At 48.8% G+C, this 21,939-nt stretch overlaps 1 protein-coding gene and 1 non-coding gene across 2 annotated transcripts in view; both read right to left on the reverse strand.

The window, feature by feature from the left end:
• The window catches only part of LOC144138397 (transmembrane protein 114), a 134,948-nt gene extending 123,844 nt beyond the window's left edge, over positions 1-11,104 (reverse strand). The window contains exon 1 of the mRNA XM_077670660.1: positions 10,234-11,104. Coding sequence (XP_077526786.1) covers positions 10,234-10,474 — 241 coding nt within the window. The 5' untranslated portion in view covers positions 10,475-11,104. The remainder of the gene's footprint in view (positions 1-10,233) is intronic.
• Positions 11,105-21,599: 10,495 nt separating this feature from the next.
• On the reverse strand, positions 21,600-21,673 carry Trnai-aau (transfer RNA isoleucine (anticodon AAU)). Its single transcript has one exon. It is a non-coding gene; the product is annotated as a tRNA-Ile (tRNA).
• Between the last annotated feature and the right edge of the window lie 266 nt (positions 21,674-21,939).

Raw genomic sequence — 21,939 nt, forward strand, 5'->3', positions numbered from 1 at the left:
GCAAGACAAGGTAATATTGGCTCCAAATAACACGTGCAAATAAACACGGACTCATCACACGGAACATATCGCAATCTCCAAAGAAACAATAGAGATATTAAAGAAAACATGTGACGCAGTTACTATTCCCTATCCACTTTCCGGCACCTTTTTTTTATGACGTCACAGAAACCTGTCTGTGCGATTGGCCGCCTCCAACCTAAACAATCTCTAAGACACATGACTGGACGATTGATTGCAGTGGGACCACTAGGTCCGTTCGATCGCGTCATTTTTACGTGCTAACGTGCAATTAATAGCCATGTTTTTTTGTTTTTTTTTTTAGTTCCAGCCTATACAACGTCCCTTCTGCCTGTAACACGTTCCTGTAGCGCGAAATTTGAAAGTTTTTCATTGCTTCTTCCGTTTACCCGGTTAGAAAACGTCTCTCGTGGCTGCACTGGAGCTGAGTGGGTTACCGTTCTTTCAAATTACATAAAGTTGCATTTTGTCTTCATGGCCCCTTAAAGGAGCCATGAAGACAAAATACAAGTTGGGTTTATTAGAAAGACAGCTTAGTCCCGATAACAATGATACCAGTATCATCGCAATCTTCGACCAAATAACGGAGATATTAAAGAAAACGTGTGAAGCAGTCGCGACCCCCTAGCCAATTTCCCGCAACTTTTCTATGACGTCACGAAACCTTGTTTGTGCGATTGGCGGCTGCCTAACTGACCTCTCGCGACAACACATGACTGGGCATCTGTAATGGGGCCTCTAGTTCCATTTGACCGCATCACTTGAATGCTAACGTGCAGTTAACGCACTGAAAATTATGTGTTATTGTTGGCCCGTATGACGTCATTCTTGCTCATAACACGTCATTGTGGCGCCAAATTTGAAAGTTTTTAAATACTTGTTGCTTTTTTTACGTTAAAAAAACATCTTTTGAGGCTGTAATGGAGCTGAGTGAGATACTGAATCCTAGTTCTTTGAAATTAAACGAAGTTGTATTTTCTCTTCATGGCTCCTTTAAAAGTGAAAATATCAGCCGCGTATGCGCTTGCTTCGCTGCAAATGTCGTCGAAAAACGAGTCTTCTGCCGCCCCTGTCGCCTAACCCCCTCTCCTCTCCCCTCTCCGTCACAATCCCCCACGCTCTTTCCTTCCCTCTCGCGTGTCTCACGACGAAGGCAATGGAGGTTTATTCAATTCAATTTTCCCGCCTCCGCCCTGCTCGCGCGCCGTCTGTTGGGACGGCGCGAGTCATTCGTATAATGTATTTTTGCTGTGCTTGGAGCGGCTCCAGCCGACATCTGTTTTAATGTTTGAATGTATATCGCCTGCCTTCGACATTGTTTTCAACCCGTTGTGGTCGTTTTTATTTGCATTCGCTATCGTAAAAACGAATCAGGCGCGTATTCTTACACTGCCAAAGAGAAACTACGGCTTTTCGTCATGACAGTTGCGTCATAGTATAATAACGATACACTGCATGTTAATCTCTTACTAGATCAAGAAACGCAGGGCGGCCGTTTTCTCCGGTTCTCGCGCGATAAAAAAAAAAACAGGGGAAGAACAAAGTCTGAGCCCTTCTCTGATTAAAAACGTACGTGTTGACAAAATGACCTTGTGGCTTGATGTTAAAGCGTTGATAGAAATTTGAAATTTGGAAAGAAGGAGGGTGATTTCTGTGCATGAGTCGGTTTTTAATCGCTTTGCTACTGCTAACTGTTGTTCGTCTTCATAGTTTATCGAGCGCAACACTCTGCCCGATATTTGCGCACGAAACGTTATTATATATCGTGGCATAAGGAAAGCAGCGCCCAGGTAACAAATTTAATTAAGAGCGGTAAGCTTATTCACGCAGGTGCTCATTAGTGGGGGGGGGGAGGAGGAAGACGCGCGCATTATCTTGTCTAAATCGAAAAATATGTCAAGCTTAGATCGATAAATGATATCGACAGCAAAGTAAATAGCGTCTATTTTCGTACCGTAGAGAGCGGCATCTTTCTACATGACCTTTTATACCCTGTCCCGGAGTGCGCTGATTAACCAGTCCAAGCAATAACTGCAGCTCTGTAAAACAAACGACTCCATAAAACAAAAGTTTGCTAGTTGAACATGTCTCCTTACCCGCATAAAACTAAACCTAGATAAACTCGTTCCACCGATTACAAAGACCACAGGTAACAGTCGACAAGGATGCGCTGAAGAATTGCACGCAGGTCGCAACATTGTTGTTTTTGTTTTATACTGACCTTTTTGCGTAAAAACTTAGCTAATTTAGCTCATTGCGTTCAAGTGGAAATGCGCAGTTTCTTGTATAGTTAGGCGAATGGAGCGAATCCCTTCAGAGACCCTACTAACCAGAGGGTCACGATAAAACCATTTGGTCATTGACGCACAATAGAAGTCCTATCGTAGATGTAGGCCTAGACGCGACATTACAGAGCTCAGAACGGTGGAAGCCGCTTAGTGGCGGCTGCAGGTTAAAAAGAAACAACAAGCAGTTAGACGAGCTCAACGTTGAAGTGGCAACGGAACTTCTTAGTCTCACGTTCCGTAACTCCGTGCCGCCGTTGTTCCAACAGTTCCAAGCCACGCATCTCGTCTGTTCGGAGCGGCACAAAAGAACGCCCACGGACCCCGTTAAGTGAAAGCAGAGTCCTGGTGAAAGGAAAGCAGTCACGACTTTCTTCCACACCGCTCGTATTTCTCCTCTGCATACATACACTCCAGCCCCCTTCGGTTTTTGTTCCGCTATCGGCCATTCTGGCCCACGCCTTTTTCGCCTTCGCGGGCGGCAGCGCGACCTCCGGCGGCCAGCAGATGACAAAAAAAATCCAAAGCCGAAGTCGCAGACGGCGCGAGCGAAAGCGGCCGCCGTCTGCTCTCCAGTTGGCCAATCGTCTGCGACGAAAGGTGAAAAAGCTCGGCTATGCAAATTCCTGCGCCTAACAGAGTTCGCCCGCGGCCAAATGGACCGGCTCGGAAACCGGGACAAGCCTTGGGAGCAGTATAGCGCGCCGCTGTGTCGCTTTTCTAACGAGCAGAACGAGCTCGGGGCACAAAACAAAGCGTTGCTCCCGGCTGTATTGCAACCGGCGTGAGCGGAAGCGAATCGCATTGCGCACGCGATAGGGAAAGGGAATCAGAACTTCGGAGACATCTGAGGACGTAATGGTGTTTGCTAATGGGGAGTCGCTCATAGAGCACTTCTCGAACAAACGTAACCAGACAATCGAACGCACGGCAGTCACGTCAAGAAATGTTGGTCCTGTTTCTCTGCGTCAGTCTCTGTCTGTCGTAATAAAGAGCATTTTGTGGAGCGAAGGGCTTACGAGTGTTGGGATTTATATATGTTTGACTTGTCGCAGATACGTATAATGCACGTTGCTTATGGTTAGGGTCCTCTGTTTCACACGGTTGCACAGCTGCCGGTCATCATCGTGGACATCCCCTTTTTTATCAGAATATTGACCATCATGAAACACTCCCGCCTTCACCTCGTCCTATCATGATTTACCCAAATTCATCCCTTGCACCATTTCACACTTCATCACTCAATCCATAAATGTTGAAAGCAATTCGTGTTGAGGAACAAATCCTCTCAGCAACCGAGGTGCGTGTTCGAACACCGTCAATTTCAGGCGGTGAGCAACAAAATCAACAATCTAAAAGCATCTGACCGCCTAAAGCTAGTTTTCTTAGTTGAATGTCGTCAGCTCATTTTATTTCAAATAAGACCATAAAAGCAATAGTCCTTCTTTTTTTTCGGTAAACAGCCTCCATAAGCGAACCCTCGCTCGCAGTGCGTAATACACAAAAACGTCGGCGACGATTTGTTACACCAATGACGCCTGAAAATGCGCTACATGCGAAAAATTGGCCGAATTTTCAACTTCAATCGGCCTGATAGCAGCCATTTTTCTTCATGGGGATGTGCTAACGCGCCTTAATTGGCGCAGTTGTCAGGACCAGCTAACTGCTAACGCGCAGAAAAGTACAGAACACGCGAAGATGTTATCAAGGCTTAAGGAATGAAGAGGTCTGAATACACGTATTGCTATTTTCTGACCAGCATCGCATTGACAGCGCTGTCTGCTGCCCTCTCGCGACCGGTGGAAGTGCGGCCTCAAGGAGCCAAGCATCTGTCATGCGTTTCGTATAGGCCTTGGCCCCTGCTTCATAGCATACACCTGCCCTGTATTTACCGGGATGCGCTTTATAAAGACGCTCGTGTTTGCGTTCTGGCGAGTCTTTGCTCGCTACATATTGGCCCTTCTTCCCACCTTTGTTACTTCAAGTCCGCGTGTAAGCGTGGGACATTCTCTTTTCTCACGCTTACACGGCTTCGTTTGTTTGCCGTTATGGTTCCTCCCTCTCCAACTTCTTCCCTCCTTCCTTTACACAAAGTTCATGTCGAGCTTCAACCAACTTCCCTACTCAGCCTTAATGGGAATACATTTAGCTAAAACTGGACAGAATGTTGATTCAAACTCGAAGTTGTTACTGCGTCATACAATGCTATCTACTCCTGACTTGGAGCACACATTTGTCTGTACGCACCCACGTATACGTCACGACGTCCGCATTATCATCATCCTCACCACCGTCATCGTTCAATGGAGCTGATCAACGGAGTGACAGGCTCCATATCACTGACATTCGGCAATTAGGAAAAGGCAATGCTCCCTTCAGTAGAACGTGGAGCGTAATCACCATACCTCTCTTCAACGTAAAAGCAATCTTCTGCGGCTGTCGTCTGCTACTGCAGTCTGCTATTGTCATCTGCTATTGTCATCTGCTACTGTCGTCTGTTGCTGTCGTCTGCTACCAAGGACTCTTTGAGGTGCGGGTTGAGTCCGGCTTTGTGCGCGTTCGCCTGCATACTGACACACAAAAACTTGTAATCCTATTCTACATCCTTACTCACAAGGACACATGAGAGGCGAACTACAGAAGCGTGCGTTCTTGTACCAACCCCGGAATGATGTTTTTTTTTTTTTTTTTCCTTCTTACGCAGTCTAGTTTCCGGTGACCGCGGACAGTCTGCGAGACAATGCACCCGCAGCGTAACAGCAAAACACTCCCGGGGAGACAAAAGGAATGTAGAAACGCTCCGTGCACTCTCTCAATATAAGCGACGTCTTTCTCATGGCGGAGATAAAAGCGGTGGGAGGCTACGGCCGTGCGTCCCGCAGGTCGTTCTATCGAGCGGTCATGCATCGGCCGTCCGCTACACAACAATCGAAGCGGACTCCTTCAAGTCCCGCTACTCCCCGCATCTGGGTCAAGTTTCCCACTGTCTTTCTTCTTCTTTTTCCCACGATGTTACTCCGCGGCCTCTGCTACCCAATCCTTCGAAATCCCTCCACTACGCCTGATCAAGGAGCGGCGTAGTCGTGTACAAATCGAACGCTTTTGGAAAACGAATCGAACGCGGAACGAACGGCAACGGACTACGACGAAGTCGCTCGCCTGTTTGGTTTTTTGAAGACGCACACTGGAGAACGCGCATACGAATTAGAATTTTGAGGATCAACAGCCCACGGTTTTTTCCACCTATAACTCGCTGCCACGTTTATAAAAGGGCACAGGCGAAAGAACATGTGCTCACACTGGTGTCAACTTGAGACAGCACTTCAAAGATTAAAGATTTACTCGCTGAGGGCAACGACCGATTTGTCCCACCTGGAAGTGGCTGCCACGTTTAAAAAAGAGCACAGACGCATGCGCACAAGCGCCTACACACAGGAGAACACACATGTAAGCACACTGGTGTCTACTGTAGAGGCAAGTAACCACCAGTGGCGCTTGCACGCTTTGTGCCGCGGGTTTTGTGACGTAAACTCCACCGTGCTGCTGTGACGTATACTGTGCAAGCAATCTGTAGGCAACGATACGGTGTCGGCAATGCACATGTATGCCTGCAGATGCCCTCGCTTTGTACACTCACTATATTCCAGTACACTTTTAAATTCAATTTTGGTCCCTAGCAAAAAAGGGGGCCGGTTAGAAGCAAGCGAGGCTCGCAAAGGAAAGGGAGGGGGCTAATAGTGACGTCACCCAACCTTGGCATTGTAGATCTTCTCTGGTGGGCGAAATTAAGGGCGGCGCACGGTTAATTATTTTCGTTAATTGTTTCTGCGTTAATTATTTACGTGTGATGTATGGCCGCAAAATTGTGATGGAGCACTGGTGTACCATTTTGACGGCCTTAAATCGCTCCAGCGCGACTTCCTTGCGTTCGAATCTCTCACACACTTGCGTTTGCTCTTGGAGTGGCAGGTTACACGGGAATATTTGAGATTGCTTCAGGTGATGCATGGGGGTGACAGGGGGGACACAAATCGCGGGTGTGTTCCATTTAAAACTTTGATCGCGGTTCATTGGACACATTCAATTCTACTACTTCTCTTCTCCTCAGAGTCTAGTGTTATTATACGCTACGTACAAATTACACCCCGAGAATATCACGAAATTGGATTTCGCGAAGCGACATGAGAAAAATCTCGAACGCGCACACAGACACTGCCTTTTTATATTGACGGCCCGCGGTTGGGCGTTCTCACCAGATTCCGTGGTCTGGCAGGCAGGTAGCTCTTTAGTGCGTCCTTTATGGTTGCACCGCCCTCTTCAAAATGGCGACCCACAAAACGCAAAGCCCGGCGGGGCCGAGCATCAGCCAGGCTTCGCGGCCTTGTCAATCACGCTGATAGCCTTCATCAGGCACGGACTGGACCACACCTTTGTTGGAGGAGGTTGGAGCCCAAGCCTGATCGACATGTCGGCGTCTGGGGGCAGGCTGGTTGCATTGAAACCTGATGCGTTGTTTAGAACTCCGTCACTTCAGTCCCCCTTTTTTTTATCCTTACCTATACGCGTTTTTGTTTTGTCTAGCCGGCTTGCATCATTGTGAAGGCATGCACCGCGTTGCCGTACGTTTACAGCACGCTTGCAAGGGGTGGCTGACAGGCCTCAGTAACTTGCGCGAAATTGTAACGTAACGGTTGTCAGAGAACAACCGCAGGGCTACATCCCTTGGGAAATAAACAATGAATCGCGGGTGTAATGACTGGGACGTTGAAATGTTGGTTGGACACTTGTGCTGTCGGGTTTAAGGAGTCGATTACAAGTGGTGTGGAATGAAGGTTATTCGTAATCATAACACCTCGTATATCCAATTTTCACATCCGTCTATGCGACTATATGCGATGTTGCTTTAAGGAAGTAACTTTAAGGAAGTATAACTTCCTTAAAGTTAACTTTAAGGAAGTAACTTTAAGGAAGCATACCACCGGTTTGAGAATACCTCCGTCGAACGCGTCGCTTTCGCATGCCAGTTTTGTCACTGTCACAAATTATGCTTATTTGGCAAAGAATAAATTTGGGTCAAACCGAATTGTGCACAAACGCGGAAAGAGAACTCGTCTTTGTTCAGGAACCCCGTGAAACTTGTTCGAACGATGGACGCCGCATTTTTGGCGCCCACTCACAAATTTGGTTCCATTTTTTATTAGCTGCTTTACGTCACCGGCCGTTTGTTTCTTCATTCTTACACAATAATTTTAGTGAGACAGTTAAGTAAAGCAGCGCTTCGGGCCACGCGTTGTACGTGCAGCTCATCGGTGAGCCCGGGTTCTCAATCATCCAAGTGGAAATGGTCTATTCCCCCAACACCAATGGTCCAATAAAGTAAAGCGCTTCTATTTCCTCTTGCATATATGTTAACCGGTGCGAACCTTACTCGCCTTGCCGCATTATTTCGCCTGTCGTAAACATACAAGCCTGACGTCACATCAGGGCGTTCTTCGGCTGCACGGTTCACGCACGGAATGTACGGCTTCCATGCCACGGGGTGCGGTGAACCGAGGCAAGTGTGATAATACGCACCGCCTTCTCCATTGTGTAAGCCTCGTGGGTGTGAGTGACGGTTAGGCGACAAAACATCTCCCCTCGTCGGCGGAGGCATCGGGAATGTCGGAGACGGAAGTTGAACTACGCCGGCAGCCAGCGCTCCGTGCTGAGACGGGACCGCGCATTCCGTTGCGTTTCCCCTCTCCACAACCTCCTCCCTCCTCCTCCTAAGTTGTAACGCTGGCTACAATCGCATCATAACCAAAAAACGCATCGCCGCTCGCACGGGGCGTGTTCGTGACGCTACGGCGCAGGTCAGCTCCGTGGCAGACGATCGTAGCAGACGACACTTTTGGGCGGCCAGGTCATCGTCTGCATCCCTCGTTGTGTCATGGCGACGGAGAAAGCAGCGCCGCCATGACGCCACCGGCCCTAGCGGTTGTTCGAAGAGGAAGCAGGCGCGCCCGCTTTTGGGCCCATCCTAATCTTGAAGAACAAGTTTCGCGGCTGGGCCGGGCCTTACTTTTGGAGCGTGTCGGCGGCGGCCAGATGCCGTGCGAGAAGTCACTTCCTCGTCGCCGCCGAACCACCAGAGACCACCTTGGCCCCGGCCCGCTATTCCCAGAAAAAACAGGCGGCGCGTTGCGCGGGCATTGCCGGAGCGGTCCATCATCTTCCTCAAATAGTTCCCGTAGTTCTCAGCGAGCGCTAAGCTTTTTGGTTGGTTTATTGTGTTCGTGAATAATAATAATAATAATAATAATAATAATAATAATAATAATAATAATAATAATAATAATAATAAACCATCTACAGTGATATCACAGGCCTAAGATCCACAGCGACTCGCAGAATCGTCTGGTGCATGGGAATCCGTAGTTGTGTGGTTTGCTGGTGGGTGGAATGTTATTGCAGGGCTGCCTTGAAAGCTTCGATAATATCTTTACAAACGAAAAACATTCTGTTGAAAGCAATTTCAAGTCACTTCTTGTTTTTATTTTTGCCTGTAGCCGTCGAAAAAAGACATGCACTGGCCGCTTGAAACATTGAATGCAGCGAAGCACAGTCAAGCGCCAGTAAAATGATGCACAACCCATGCCAAAGTCGATTGAATTCTACATATACATGTTTTCTGCTTCAGTGTACATTATTACTCATACATCTGCAGGGGCGGATCCAGGTGTTGTCTGAAGGGGGGGGGGGGTCAGCTTCTACTAGTGATGATGATAAGGGGGAGTAGGAGGATAGTATCCTTTTTTTATTTTTATTCACCGAAATGTTCGAAAACCAGAAATAGAAAAGAATAATCAACTAGACTTTTTCTGCGACCTGAGGGGTCATCTTCTTGGGGTATAAATTCCAAAATGAAATGGGGGGGGGGGGGGGGGGGGTAAGGATATCCGGACCCCCCCTCTGGATCCGCCAATGATCTGTGACCGTTGCAAGCACATTTAATTACAAAAACTTTACGCAAGTTTCTTGAACTAGTTAATGAGGAAGGTCCTGCAATAAGCAATGCCAGATCGACGACCTCAGTACCGAGTGATAACATGATTTTCTCGCTCGCATGCCAGTTACAGTTCGTTTCCCAATCCTTTGCAATACCCGGCTACTAATAAGTGGCTGGATTCGTCTAGCGCGGGCTTCATGATCTGATAACGCCGCCAGTGCACGGTGACGTTACACATTCCTCCAAAAAGTCCAATGCAAGCCAACACAAACCTCCAAGCAATCTGCACTCCTGGGAAGTTCGTCAAGCGTCCAGCCGTGAATAAAGTGGCCCTATCTATCCCCCCCCCCCCTCTTTCTGAATTAGCAGCAGTGATACAAAATAAAATATCGCTTGCAAAAATTTGTCCTCTGTGTGGCCAAGTAAATGGCTGAAAGGGACCACTACGTCACTGTACCTTTAGCTTAAACAACAGTAAGAGATCCTAAACTCAGCTTTGAATCGTAACATAATCCAAGGAGATGTTCAGTCGTAGAACGAGCAAATGCAAATGAAGTGCCGTCTGTTGAACGAAGATTTAGTTTAACTGAATTTGCTGTCTGCTTAGACTTCATTTGCCCTCTTTGCAAAGGAAAATTCGACATCCACCCGAAACACAGCCATACGGCTACAAAAGGAAAGCTATACAGCTTTCTCAGAAACTTCGCAGTTGAAGAAAAATTCGTCCTGGTCCAGGAGGAATTTTTGCCCTCTCTCATTGTGGTATCCCGAAACCACAAGGAGGAGTGGACCAAAGTCTACTCGTCCGACCCATGACGACGAGCTGTCACCCCAACATGCGCAGTACTCGCGTTGCCTGTCGTGGCACCACGAAAGAAGAGCAGAAGTGAATGAGGAGAGGGAGAGGGAGTGTTGACGAGGAGGTTTCGTTCGACTTACGTCCTTTGGGCTTCTTTTCGGGGAAGCAGAGTCTGAAGAGTCCCTGGTCGCGGCTGAAGTACTCCGGTCTCGTCTCGTAGGCCCTGTACTCGTCGGTGTCCTTCTGAAGCTGCTGCCTGATGGCTGTCCGATTCACGCGCGTCTCTAGCCAGTTATCCGTGCCGAAGGAGATTGCGAGGCAGGCTAGCGCCAGGACCGCCGCTATGGTGGCTATCGAAAGGGTCACTGCGGAACAAGCCATGTTTTCTCTTCGTCTTCTCAAACGCCCGACGGTCAAGAGGACAAACACACCGCCTTCAAGAAGCAGAACACGCACTCAGAAACTCCAACAAACCCGCAGGGTTCACGGAAGACGAAGCGACGTAGCCGGTCTTGAGACTCGCCAAGAGAAAAACTCCACGCGGGTTCGAGTGCACTAGGACCACACCATACGGTTTCACGACAGCCGGAGTGGTTCGTGGTTCTGAAGGAGGTTCGTTTCCAGCAGTGCTTGTCGGATTCGTTCGGTTTCGTTCGCGCTGTATCCCCGGCGCAAAACTGGCCGCGAATGGGACGCACAAAGAAGAGGGGGGAGAGGGGGCCGCCCGGGGGGAAGCCTGCCTTGGCAGGCAGCGCCGAGCTTGAACGGCTGGGACCAAGGCACCACCGGCACGAGCGAGACGACACACAGCGTAGCGGCTCACGGACCACAACACACTTGTTCCGAAGAGTTGGCGTTCACCACACTGAAACCGACACTGGCGTCCGTCGCCGTCGCCGTTGCTGCGGGGCTTGCTAGCTGGGGCGCAGGCAGCGAGGGAGGGGGCGCCACGGTACCTGGGACAGGTAGAGCGAAGCTCTAGGAAACGCGGCGGCGGCGTAGGTTGGCTCCGCTGGGGGAAGGGACCAGGCCAGATGGCGGGAGGAGGACCGGGAGGAGGGAACCAACTCTGCCAGAAGGCCGTGGAAGGCGAGTCTGCGTCTACTACTTGCTTGAGAGGAGGTCTACGGTAGAGGGAAGTGTACGCCGGGTGGACCGCCTGGGAGAGGTGGAAAATACCTTCTCGGGGGGGCGCCTTTCTGCGAAGCGGGAGAGGAGGAAGCAACTTGAATGTTGTCTCTTTTTTGACTCGCCGTTCTTTGAGTCTGCGTGCGTCGGCCGCAGACTACGAAGTCATGTGCCGCGGTGTGTGTTGTGCGTGTGTGCGTGCGCGCGGTTCACGTTTGTACAGGTGGAGAAAAAAGGGAGAGGAGGAGCGAATCCGAGCGGGCGCCGATGCACGATTCGGCCGGCGGACGCCGCGGAGTTGCCTCCGGTTGCTCTGACCGCCATCCCCTAGGGAAAAGAAGGGCTGTAGGAATACATGGAGGAAGTAGGAATATGTCTTGAGTCGGGAGACACGGCTTTACGTTTTCGGCGACTAAACTTTAGTAGTGAGTAAGAAGGCAGAGGCGCAGGCTTCAATAACCAACCACCTGCTTTATGAAAGGAGACCAGGCGGTGAGTGGAGATGCCGCATCAAACAACGCCACCGTCGTCGATGGCGAATCGCTGGCGAGGAGGAAGGTTGTGGCATGGCTTCTATCGCGCAACAGGTACCGCAGCCCGCGGGGAGTCCCGAGCGTCGAAGGCGTAGGGGCAAGTACGCCGCCCTGGGGGACGCCATGGCGAGCGTTGTTCGTAGCGCCCATCACGACCACTGTCGCCATCCAGGAGTGACGGCGTTGAATCGCGCCATCTCAAATGGCCTCCACGGCCACTCATTGTTGCCCACGTGACGACGCAATACGCAGTCGCGTAATACGTTACGTAGGATTGTGCCGCAGTCAAGCGTGTTTAGTGGCCATCGAGGCTAAGCGACAGCTTCGCTCGCCAGGGGTTTATGCAGAATTTCGATTTGGGGGGGGGGGGGGGTGTCTGTGAGATGCTTGGGGGGGGGGGGGGTGTTGTATAAATCCCTGGGCAGGGTGCTTGTGGTTGTGGAATCTTTTTTTTTTTTTTTGGGGGGGGGGGGGTGTCGAAGTCCTTCTGGCGGGTGGGGTGTTAAGGGGGTGTGTATAAATCCATGTCACTCGCGATCTGGAATCACCGAGGGGGTATGGTGGCGTAGCGGGGTCGAGCCCGTCGTCAAACGCGATGCCGTTTTACCAGGACTCAATGACGCGGAAGAGTGGGCGCCAAGCTCAGTCGGTTGCGAGTTGATAAGAAGCGGCGGTAAGTAGCGGAATGCGAAGGAGGTGATGAGGAGACTTCGCCAAGGATACCTTTCCCACACTACATTAACTTCTGGAACACCACCATGTGCTATGCCGTTACTGGCATTTCGGGTCTCTCTCTCTCTCTCTCTCTCTCTATATATATATATATATATATATATATATATATATATATATATATATATATATCTTTGGGAGAGGCTTTCGTCCTGCAGTGCACACAAACAAGCTCATGATGATATAATATATTTATATAGAATGGGAAATGAGGGGCTCCTTGTATTAAGAGAGAAATAAGGGTAGGCAGTCAAGAAAGCCAAGGAAAACGAAGAGAAAAATGTGATAGGTTATTTTATTTTCACTAAAACATGTACAGTTTTTTTTAAGGAACGAAAGAAAGTGGAGGAAAACATGCCCGCCGGGAGGGATCGGAACCCACGGCCTCCAGAATACGCGTGTGGTGCGATGACAACTACTCTACCGGCGGGGCTGTGCTCCCCTCCACTTTATTGGCTGGTGATCGGCTGTTTATGATGAGGTCATGGTAGCCAGTGCCACTCCGACTACTCGGGGTGAAGGGGACGTTCTTATTAACTCCCGGGTCGTGACTCGAGCGTCTACGACATGTTAGGAGTGGTCGACCAGCGTTGAACCCTTTTAAGCTACCTATGGCACAGAGACTGCCAGAACCGAGACCCCCGCTTTGCATGTGAGCGGGGAATCAGAATGGGAAATGAGGGGCTCGTTGAATCATGACATAAATAAGGGTAGCCAGTCAAGCAAGCCAAGGAAAGCAAAGGGGAAAACGTTGTAGGATATTTTATTATTACTGAAAAAGATAGTTTTTTTTTTTCTTAAGAGAGAAAAAACATCTGCTCCTCACGTCGTCCAATGCTCTGTGCCCATTTAAGCAGCGTTTCGGTACGGTCTTTTCGTTACACGCTTCCCTCGCGACACGGCCGTTTCGGAACACGGGCGTTTCGGTAGAGGACATTTCGGTACAAAACTAATTCGGGCGAGCGTTTGAGGCAGCAAAATTCGCGCGCGTTATTAGCATGGGAGTTGCAAGCATGGAAATCGAACCTGTATATTACAACTGTTGTTGCTCGCATTTTTGCGTTATTTTAGGCCAGTAAAAATTTGTGCGGCCTTGCCAAAAGTGCCTATATATTTGCTTAACAGTAGCCAGAAAATGTATAGCTCAATAACGTTTATTCTCTCTCTCTCTCTCTCTCTTCATTCATTTATCGTGGCCGGACATTCCGAGCGCCGGGAACTCCGAAGAAGCGGAATTTTCCAAAGATCGGGAGCACTGCTGTTTAAAGCAGTAGATATAGATACGAAACAAAAAGAAAGGAAAGAAAACCAAACGACGTGATGCGGGTTGCTTAGTTTACTTGGTTGGTCGTAGGGTTTAACGCGCCGACGCAACGCAGGCGATGAGCGCCGTAGTGGAGGGCTTCGGATTGATTTCGGCCACCAGGGGATCTTTAACGTGCGCCGAAATCTCGAACGCACAGGCGTTTTTCCTTTCGCCTCCATCAGAAAAGCTGCCGCCGCTGCCGGGAATCGAACCCGCGACCTCGTGCTCAGCAGCGCAACGACTTAGCCACTGAGCCACCGCGGCTTTTTTTTTTTTTTTTTTTGAGCCACCGCAGCGGGTGGCTTAGTTTACTTAGATTTCGCAGAATCGCTGAGCTTCTTTCCAGGAAAGCTCCCAGGCTGAGCACGTCACCTGTCCTTTTTGGATCTGTATGAATTCCATCAGAAAATAGGTGGCTCCGTGCTGTCGTCACCTGACTGGAGGACCCGCAGTTTAACCTCAACACGGAAACGTGCGCGTCCCGGGCTCCTGCTTTCGGCGAAGGAAGGACGATGGGCGAAATACTGACGAGAATAGAGCTGTGCGGACCGTGAAGACAGCATTCGAGCGCAACAAATCTTGCCTGTCTTGCGTCGGCCCGTTTCGGTGGCAGTTTGCTTTTCCGAGTGTTCGGACCCGCGCTTCAGACGGATTCGGTTTCGACGTCCACGGGGCAGATTGCCTGACGGTACCACGGGCCCGCACCTGTGGGCTCCGGCTGACCTATTTATTTTCCCCGAGCCAGCGCGCCGACACCGGGCGGTCCGGTGGCACCGTCTCAAGCGAACAGACGCCGCGGGCCGCGCATCTCTTCCTGAAAATTCTGGTAGACGGACTTGGGCGGCGGACGCGTACGCTTCCGGCCTCCATGGATGTGTTTATGTTGACTTCTGAATGTCTTTTGTAGCGTAAGCTACACTGGCCGAGGTTGAGCACTTTCGCGTGGGCCGTGAAGGGCCGTTCTGCGCCAACGTTTGTATCTATAAACGTTGGTTCTACGCAAGCGCGAGCAGCATTGGATTGGTTTGGATCGGATCGGATCGGATCGGATCAGATCGGATCGGATTGGATTGGGTTGGATTAAATAGAATTGTGTTGGATTGGAAATCCAATCCAATTGGTGTACGGGTGTGTAGAGAATTGAGTCTGCACATTCGCCGGTCTGCGCATTCCAGAGGAGTAACGTCATAGCCGCGGCAGACGCACTGGCGCCGGCGCGTGCCTAGCTGTGCGTCTCGGAGAGAGAGAGAAACTCTTTATTAAAGAGGAAAGTGCAGAGAGGTTTGCCGACATCAGTTCGCCGGCATGCTACTCTGCGGGGAAAGGAGGAGAGTAGCCAAGTCTGACAGTGCGCCGGAGCCACTTGATAGCCGTTTCGCGTGGCTCCTGGAAAGCCGTGCTGCGCATGCGCGAGGAGCAGTGACTGGACTGGATTGAATTGGACTGAGCTGGGCTGGGCTGGATTTGACTGGAAATCATTTTAGCAGCAGTAAGCATGATAATCAGCTAATCCCAGACAACCAGGAAACCTAAGAATAACCAGCTGAACCTTAGCTCACGCTACGCATATCCTGGCATAGCCGAACTAAGCCACTGCTATTTTTTTTTCTCCCCGCGTCTTTGATCAACCGCGATCCTGTACGTAGCGGTGGGTTCTATACCTCTTCACTTACAATAAACAGCAGTGCCCCCGATCTTTGGAAAATTCCGCTTCTTCGGAGGCCCCGGCGCTCGGAATGTCCGGCCACGATAAATGAGTGAAGAGAGAGAGAGCGAGAATAGACTTTAATGAGCCGCTACCACGGAAGACGCACCATAGCTGAGCGTTGCACTCAGGAAACCTGCTGTGGCCCTGCCTATCAGAGACCATGGCGATGACTCGTATGTTCCGGTGGGCACTGCACGGTCACCACTTAAGCAACGGGGTGCAGCGAATGGGGTAGGAATTAGGGGAGGGGGGGGGGGGGGGCAGTGGTCACCGCCATCCTACTTTGAACACGCATCTAAATTAGCACAGCTAAAGGAGGAAGGCACAGCGTCCAAGTGCTTCTTCGGAAAAGCGGCACACGCAATCATTTTCTTGAGAAGGTCGTCACACCTTCCTTCACTCTAATTTAAAAAAAAATTAGGCACTGAAAAGAAAATGACGCGCCATAATGTCGCCCCTGGAGAATGGTTCGGGGCTTTTGGCACGCGGGGATTGGCTAATGCTCGCGGGGAATTTCAGACATGGGGCTAACGTCACGGGGCTTTTGCGAAGGGGCTTGTGCGCGCGGGGCAATCGTGATACACCAGCGGTGGCGCTCAATTACACAGCTGTTATTCCAGGTTCTGGAAGTGGAAAAAAAAGTTACTGTCACTGGTTTTTAACAAAAAAAAAAAACTTCGGGCAATAAGTGGTTTAAAAAACTGCGTGAAGAAAACATGATGATACTGTCACTGCGTTTGCTAACTTAAATAGTGGTGATGATATATCGACGAAATAAACAAGCTATAAGTTTTATGGCTATTGTTGCGCAACAGACATTTTTTGGCAAGGCCGCGGGGGAAGCGAGGAGATGGCCTGATGGGAATCTTCCTGGGACATAACAGCGGACTAATTGCGCACCACGTGGAAAAGTACCCGTGGCTTTTCAACCTAACGACGAAGTGTACCCCGTTGCGTTATGCGGACAGCACGGTGCGTCATCGTTGCGTTCTGTGTCAGTCCTACTTAAAAACAATCAGCGATCGCACTTACAGTGACGTTGATAAAATGATTGGCAGCGCGGGGAGGGGGGGGGGGATGCTGGGATACCAGGCTCCTCGCTAGGGGGGCGCCATTTGCATTTGTGTCTTCTCCTACGTGTAAAGTGGGCGCCGAATGCTGAAAGACGACTGTTGCAGCTCGCCACACCAACCTGTTCTAAATTTGTTCCTAGTATAATGAAGAATTGTGCATCCAACAATGTCCCGAGTGTCAATATGCCCGGCCTGAAGAGTTTATTGCCGATGGGGCGACCGGGGGCGAAGAAGGAGCAATTCCTGGAGAGTCGCCGTCGGTATGACAGCGACGCGCGGAAGGGTGCAGCGAGCAAGCTTGTTCCTCCAGGGGGGCCGACGAAACTGGTCATTGTGTCCTCGGGGGCTTCTTCGGTGGCTTTTAGTTGCGCAGAAAAGAGATTATGTCAGCTCATGGTGCATGTATAGCTACAGCACTGCCAGTCATCCGGCACAGAACCGACTTCGTCGGAACGGCCATAGTCTATAACTAAACAAAACTGGAGGAAGAGGCTTCTACTTGAGAGGTGGCACATTCAGCGAACTTCAGAAAACCTTAATCGCTACCTTGGGACTCTCAACTTCGTGTACACGCCCTGGCTGCGCGCAGCAGCGAGGGGGCTTTGTAAGATACCTAACGCGCTGAAAGGCTATCAGACGCCGCAGCAGCGTGACCCCAGTCACCCCTGAGAAAGATGATCGAGATGGTTCTGAAACATCCGGTTCTCCCTTTATTGTACCGTAATTTGCAGTGTAACTATACACTCTTAACAAAAAAGCTCGTAAAAGGGTAGTAACGGCTGTATTTACTAACTCCTTACGGAGTTTACTACCCCTCAGAACGGTAGGTAGGTCCTACCACTAAGTGTGGAACCGAGACCGTGCACTTAGTAACTGCTGCTGGTTTGATACTAACATTCACTGAAGTAACAAATTCTATGAATTATTGAACATAATAACTACAGCATATTTTCCACACCAAATCACAATTAAAAAGTTTTTTGCAAATCCACATGATGTCTTGTATATTCTCACATTAAAATGCATAATTCTAAAACTATCGCCTAAAATATTTCATTTTGACGACAGGCCCACCGACTCTCTTAGGGTACTTTCCGCTGCTGGCTATAAAAGCAAGAAGAGCAGATGTATTTCTAAGGCAACTAAGTAATACTCGCTATCCTTGTGCAGTGCATACCGTTGGCTTTCTTGCTCATTTCCTTTATTGATTGTCCACGTGTGATATGTGCGTGATGAATGTGTCTATGTCGCGCTGCGCACTCATCAGATCCACATTGTTGCGCGTATCTTTTTACTAGGTCATGCATGGCCAGTTAGTAAAAGCAACTAAGTACCTAGTCAATACTGGGACAAGTAACTCGTTAGTGTTCTGTTATTAAGTGCGCCGACCTTTTTTTTAAGAGTGTAGCTCTTTCATTTGTAACCTCCCAACCGGACAGACAGCAGCCAAATGTCAACCTTCATTCTATGTTGTGACTGGGTCCTACTTATGCTAGTTTGAGACCACAAACTCAGTGGCAGCATGGCAGTGGCTTGCAAGCCCACCTGCAGTACGCTCACCCCACCATTTGGAGGCTACTGCAAGTGCTGCAAATGGGCGACACCGTGCAGCTCCACAGGCTTGGGCAGATCGAGATGGACCACCGTTTCAAACAAGCTGCAAAGTACGCCAAGTTGGCCGAGTGACTGGAAACGCTCGTCATGAAATATAGCCGGAACGCCAGCCAGCGATTCGACAGAGGTGTTGCCCGAAACACTGATTTCGTTATGAGCACCCCAAAAATTAAATGGGGTCCACTCCATCTTTGATGTCTTTTCTTCCGTCTGAAGGCAAGTGAAGTCGCGTTTTTGCCTGTACACGGGAATGACTGGTATTTGTACGCACAATCCATACGCGCTTTGGCAGCATTTAGGAGAGATAGAAGCCTCAGCTGCTTTCAAAAGGGCCCGTTCATCTTTCACGAGGATATTCTAGACCTCTCCGTAAGAAAAAGCTGCCGACAACAGTATTTGCAAGTTTATTTTAGCGTCACAGCGCTGCCCAGATGGAACACTTCATAAAATTATCTGCATTTTCGGGGGCGACAGAATGTTTGTAAAGCTGTTTTCTTGGGATCGTGGGAGTGCGCCTTTTATTTAGAGAAAATTACTTCTAAAATGCATCGTAAACACCGGCGATTGCCTTAGTTGCCGTGCATGCGGCAAGAAAGAGCGAATCTACATTATCAAGTCTTCTCGTAAATGAAAATATCTGCAAAATAATTTAATTAGTTGGCTGCGTAACAGGTGTTTTCTGAATGAGCTAATAAACAAAAACATAAAAATGCTCACTTATAAAAATAACTAGCAAAAATCAGACATGGCATCGGTATGTAAAAGTGCAACCCCAGATTACGCACAGCGCGCCTAGCAGACAAACATGAGCCTGTTAGTTTCCGATGCTAATGGATTGTTTCAGGAGGAGCGCCTTCATATTGCTTGTACTAAAAATGCGACTGGCAATTGCTCATGATGTCGCCTGAGACAAAACTGCCTTCGATAATGCAGCCGTTTGATATTTCAAGCGTGGTTTATTTGTTTCGGGGTAATTACGGTGATAAACTCGGTGTAGTGACACAGCAACCCCATCGCACCATGATTTTTTTCCCCCCGAGATGTCTACGTTGATTTAGAACTACAGGAGATTAGCGGGAATGTTGGGTTCACCGCGAAGCATATATTCTGCTGAACGATCCCGCTTACGGATCACGACAGAAAGAAATGCAGACAAGCGAGCAATATACAGGGTGTTGCGACGATAATTGGAACACTTTAAAATTTTTTTCCTGAGCGAAACGACGCTCTATTCGCGCTCAAACTTGCCACGAAGGTCGCAATTTGTGGTCTATTTTGTTTTATACCGGGAGCAACGATGGTACTTACTTGTGTATTCTGAAAATAAATAAAAACGATTTTCGCCTATGGGAAAATGGCGGCTGATTTGGACGTGCGAGCCAGCGCAAGTTGATGTTAAAACGACGGAACCACCTGCAGAGTGAAACGCACGTTTGGGATTCACGTACGGAGCCAAATGGTGCAGCAGACGATCAGAAAATGCACTTAGAAATGAGCCCGGTTTTCGGGCTCGCACGTCCGAATCGCCGCCATTTTCCCATAGGCGAAAATCGTTTTTATTTATTTTCAGGATAAACAGGAAACTACCGCCGTTGTTTCCGGTGTCAAACAAAATAGACCACAAAATGCGACCTTCGTGAGAAGTTTGAGCGCGAACAGAGCGGCGGTTCGCTCAGGAAATTTTTTTTAAAGTGTTCCAATTACCGTCGCAACACACTGTACAGCTTGCCTGTAAAAAAGGTCATTACCACCTATTTTTCAAATAAAAATGGTGGTAACAAATAGTTGAATAAACCAAAATCAATCAATAATTGCGGGAAGAAACGCACACAAATGCAGAGTGCCAAGAAATTGCACGTTCTTTTTTGCCATTGTGTTAAAAAGCCACACGTTCCTTTTCTTCTTAAGTGGCGCTCAAATACGCTGTTATCGCTGGTTCCCGAAAGCGTAAAAGATAATTGCAGTCACTAATTCATAAAAAGAAATAGTGATAACAGGTCATTACAAAAAAGCTGACCAAAGAAGACATGGTAGTGCGACTGGTTTTTTATATAAAGTGCTTCTGATAATAAGTCACTAGAAAAATCGAAATAATGAACAATAACGTTGTCTGGAAGCTACAAAAATTGAGCTTAATATTCCACATAAAAATAGACACTTTTCGACAAGCCCGCAATAACCATGCGCTGGCCTAAAATAACGCGGAATTGCTAACAAAAACGTCTGTAATAAATCATTGCAAATTGCATGCTTGTAACCTCCACGTCAACAAAGCGCGCAACCTAAAGCGCTGACTAGAATTCGTTTTTGTACCGAAACACCCGTGTCCCGAAATGACCGTGTCCTGAAACGTCCGTCTCCCGAAATGTCCGGGACCAGAAACGTCCGTGTTTTGAAAAGACCGTTCCGAAGCGCCCTGTACCGGAACGTCCTGTACCGAAAAGACCGGAGCCGCTCGTCGATCGGAGACACATATTTAGCTTGCTGTCTTTCGCTCTGCACAGCCCAGGTGGCGGCCTCGTTCAAAGTTCAGCTTTCACTGGCTTCAAATCGGCCGCCATTTTCCCATAGACGAAAATCGCTTTTATTTATTTTCAGAATAAACAGGTGAGTACCGTCGTTGTTCCCGGTTTCAAACAAAATAGACCACAAAATCCTTCGTGTGAAGTTTGAACGCGAACCGAGCAGCGGTTCGCTCGGGAAAATTTTTTAAAGGGTTCCAATTATCGTCGTAGCGCCCTGTGTTTATTTTCACGGAGGACATCACGCTGTTCCGCAACCAAGCTCTCCGACAGCTGGACGATGAAAGTCGCGTAGAAAGCCATGCCCAGAAAAAATTGAACGTCGGACGACTTTATCAGCTTCAGCGGGAAGTCAACTTGAATCTCAGTCCTGCTCACCAGCCCGTTTGGTTCGACTGCCCTACAAAGTCATACCCCAATGATTTCCAGTCACGTACGTCCGAGTCCATGTTTGCCCTCGAATTTCCGTATGTTCATCCCGCCATCGAGTCCTTGGTCGGCCTCCACTTCGTTTCGACAGTTTCGACAGAATGCTTCGACAGTTATCTTGGGAAAGTTTGGATGCAGGAACAAAATAAACGCCGAAAATCAAATGTTATGTTTAATAAGGATGCTAAGGAGGGGTCTTCAAGGTAGACAACCAAATGTTTGGAAAGGTCTGTGTTTACGTCTATCTAGGGCAAGTTTTAAGGGGTGATCAAACTCATGAAAAGGAGGTGAGACGCACGGCACATGTGTATCGCTTTTAAGCAAAGTTTCTTACTCTATGCTTTCAAGTACCTCATAAAAGCACATCTCTGCTGAGCGAGTGCAAGCTCCTTAAATGGTACTTTAATAAGGTACTCTAATTTAATAAAATAGTACTTTAATAAAAAAATAAAAAAAAACATTGGCCCGCGCAGGGATCGAACCTACGACCTTCGCGTTATTAGCACGACGCTCTAACCGACTGAGCTAGCGGGCCGATGCAGCCTATGCGGACTCCGGTGCCTTATAACCGCGCGTTGCTAGAGACACTACGGACGTGTCTGCTGCGACAGCCATGGAATATCCCACGAAAGCAGCATGCATATGCCTTCTTCTAAAGCATTGTCCAATGCACCACTATGAGTTCACTATGAGTTCACACTCATAGTGGTATATACGCTCCTAAGTGCGTATATGACAAATTTCCCAGGCTAACAGCAGCAATGCAGAGCTTGCGCCGGACTTTACAGCCAACGTTTCGTG

The sequence above is a fragment of the Haemaphysalis longicornis genome, unplaced genomic scaffold (assembly GCF_048455015.1).
Source record: "Haemaphysalis longicornis isolate Haplotype H1 unplaced genomic scaffold, Haemaphysalis longicornis Haplotype H1 scaffold_5, whole genome shotgun sequence".
Classification (NCBI taxonomy): Eukaryota; Metazoa; Arthropoda; class Arachnida; order Ixodida; family Ixodidae; genus Haemaphysalis; species Haemaphysalis longicornis.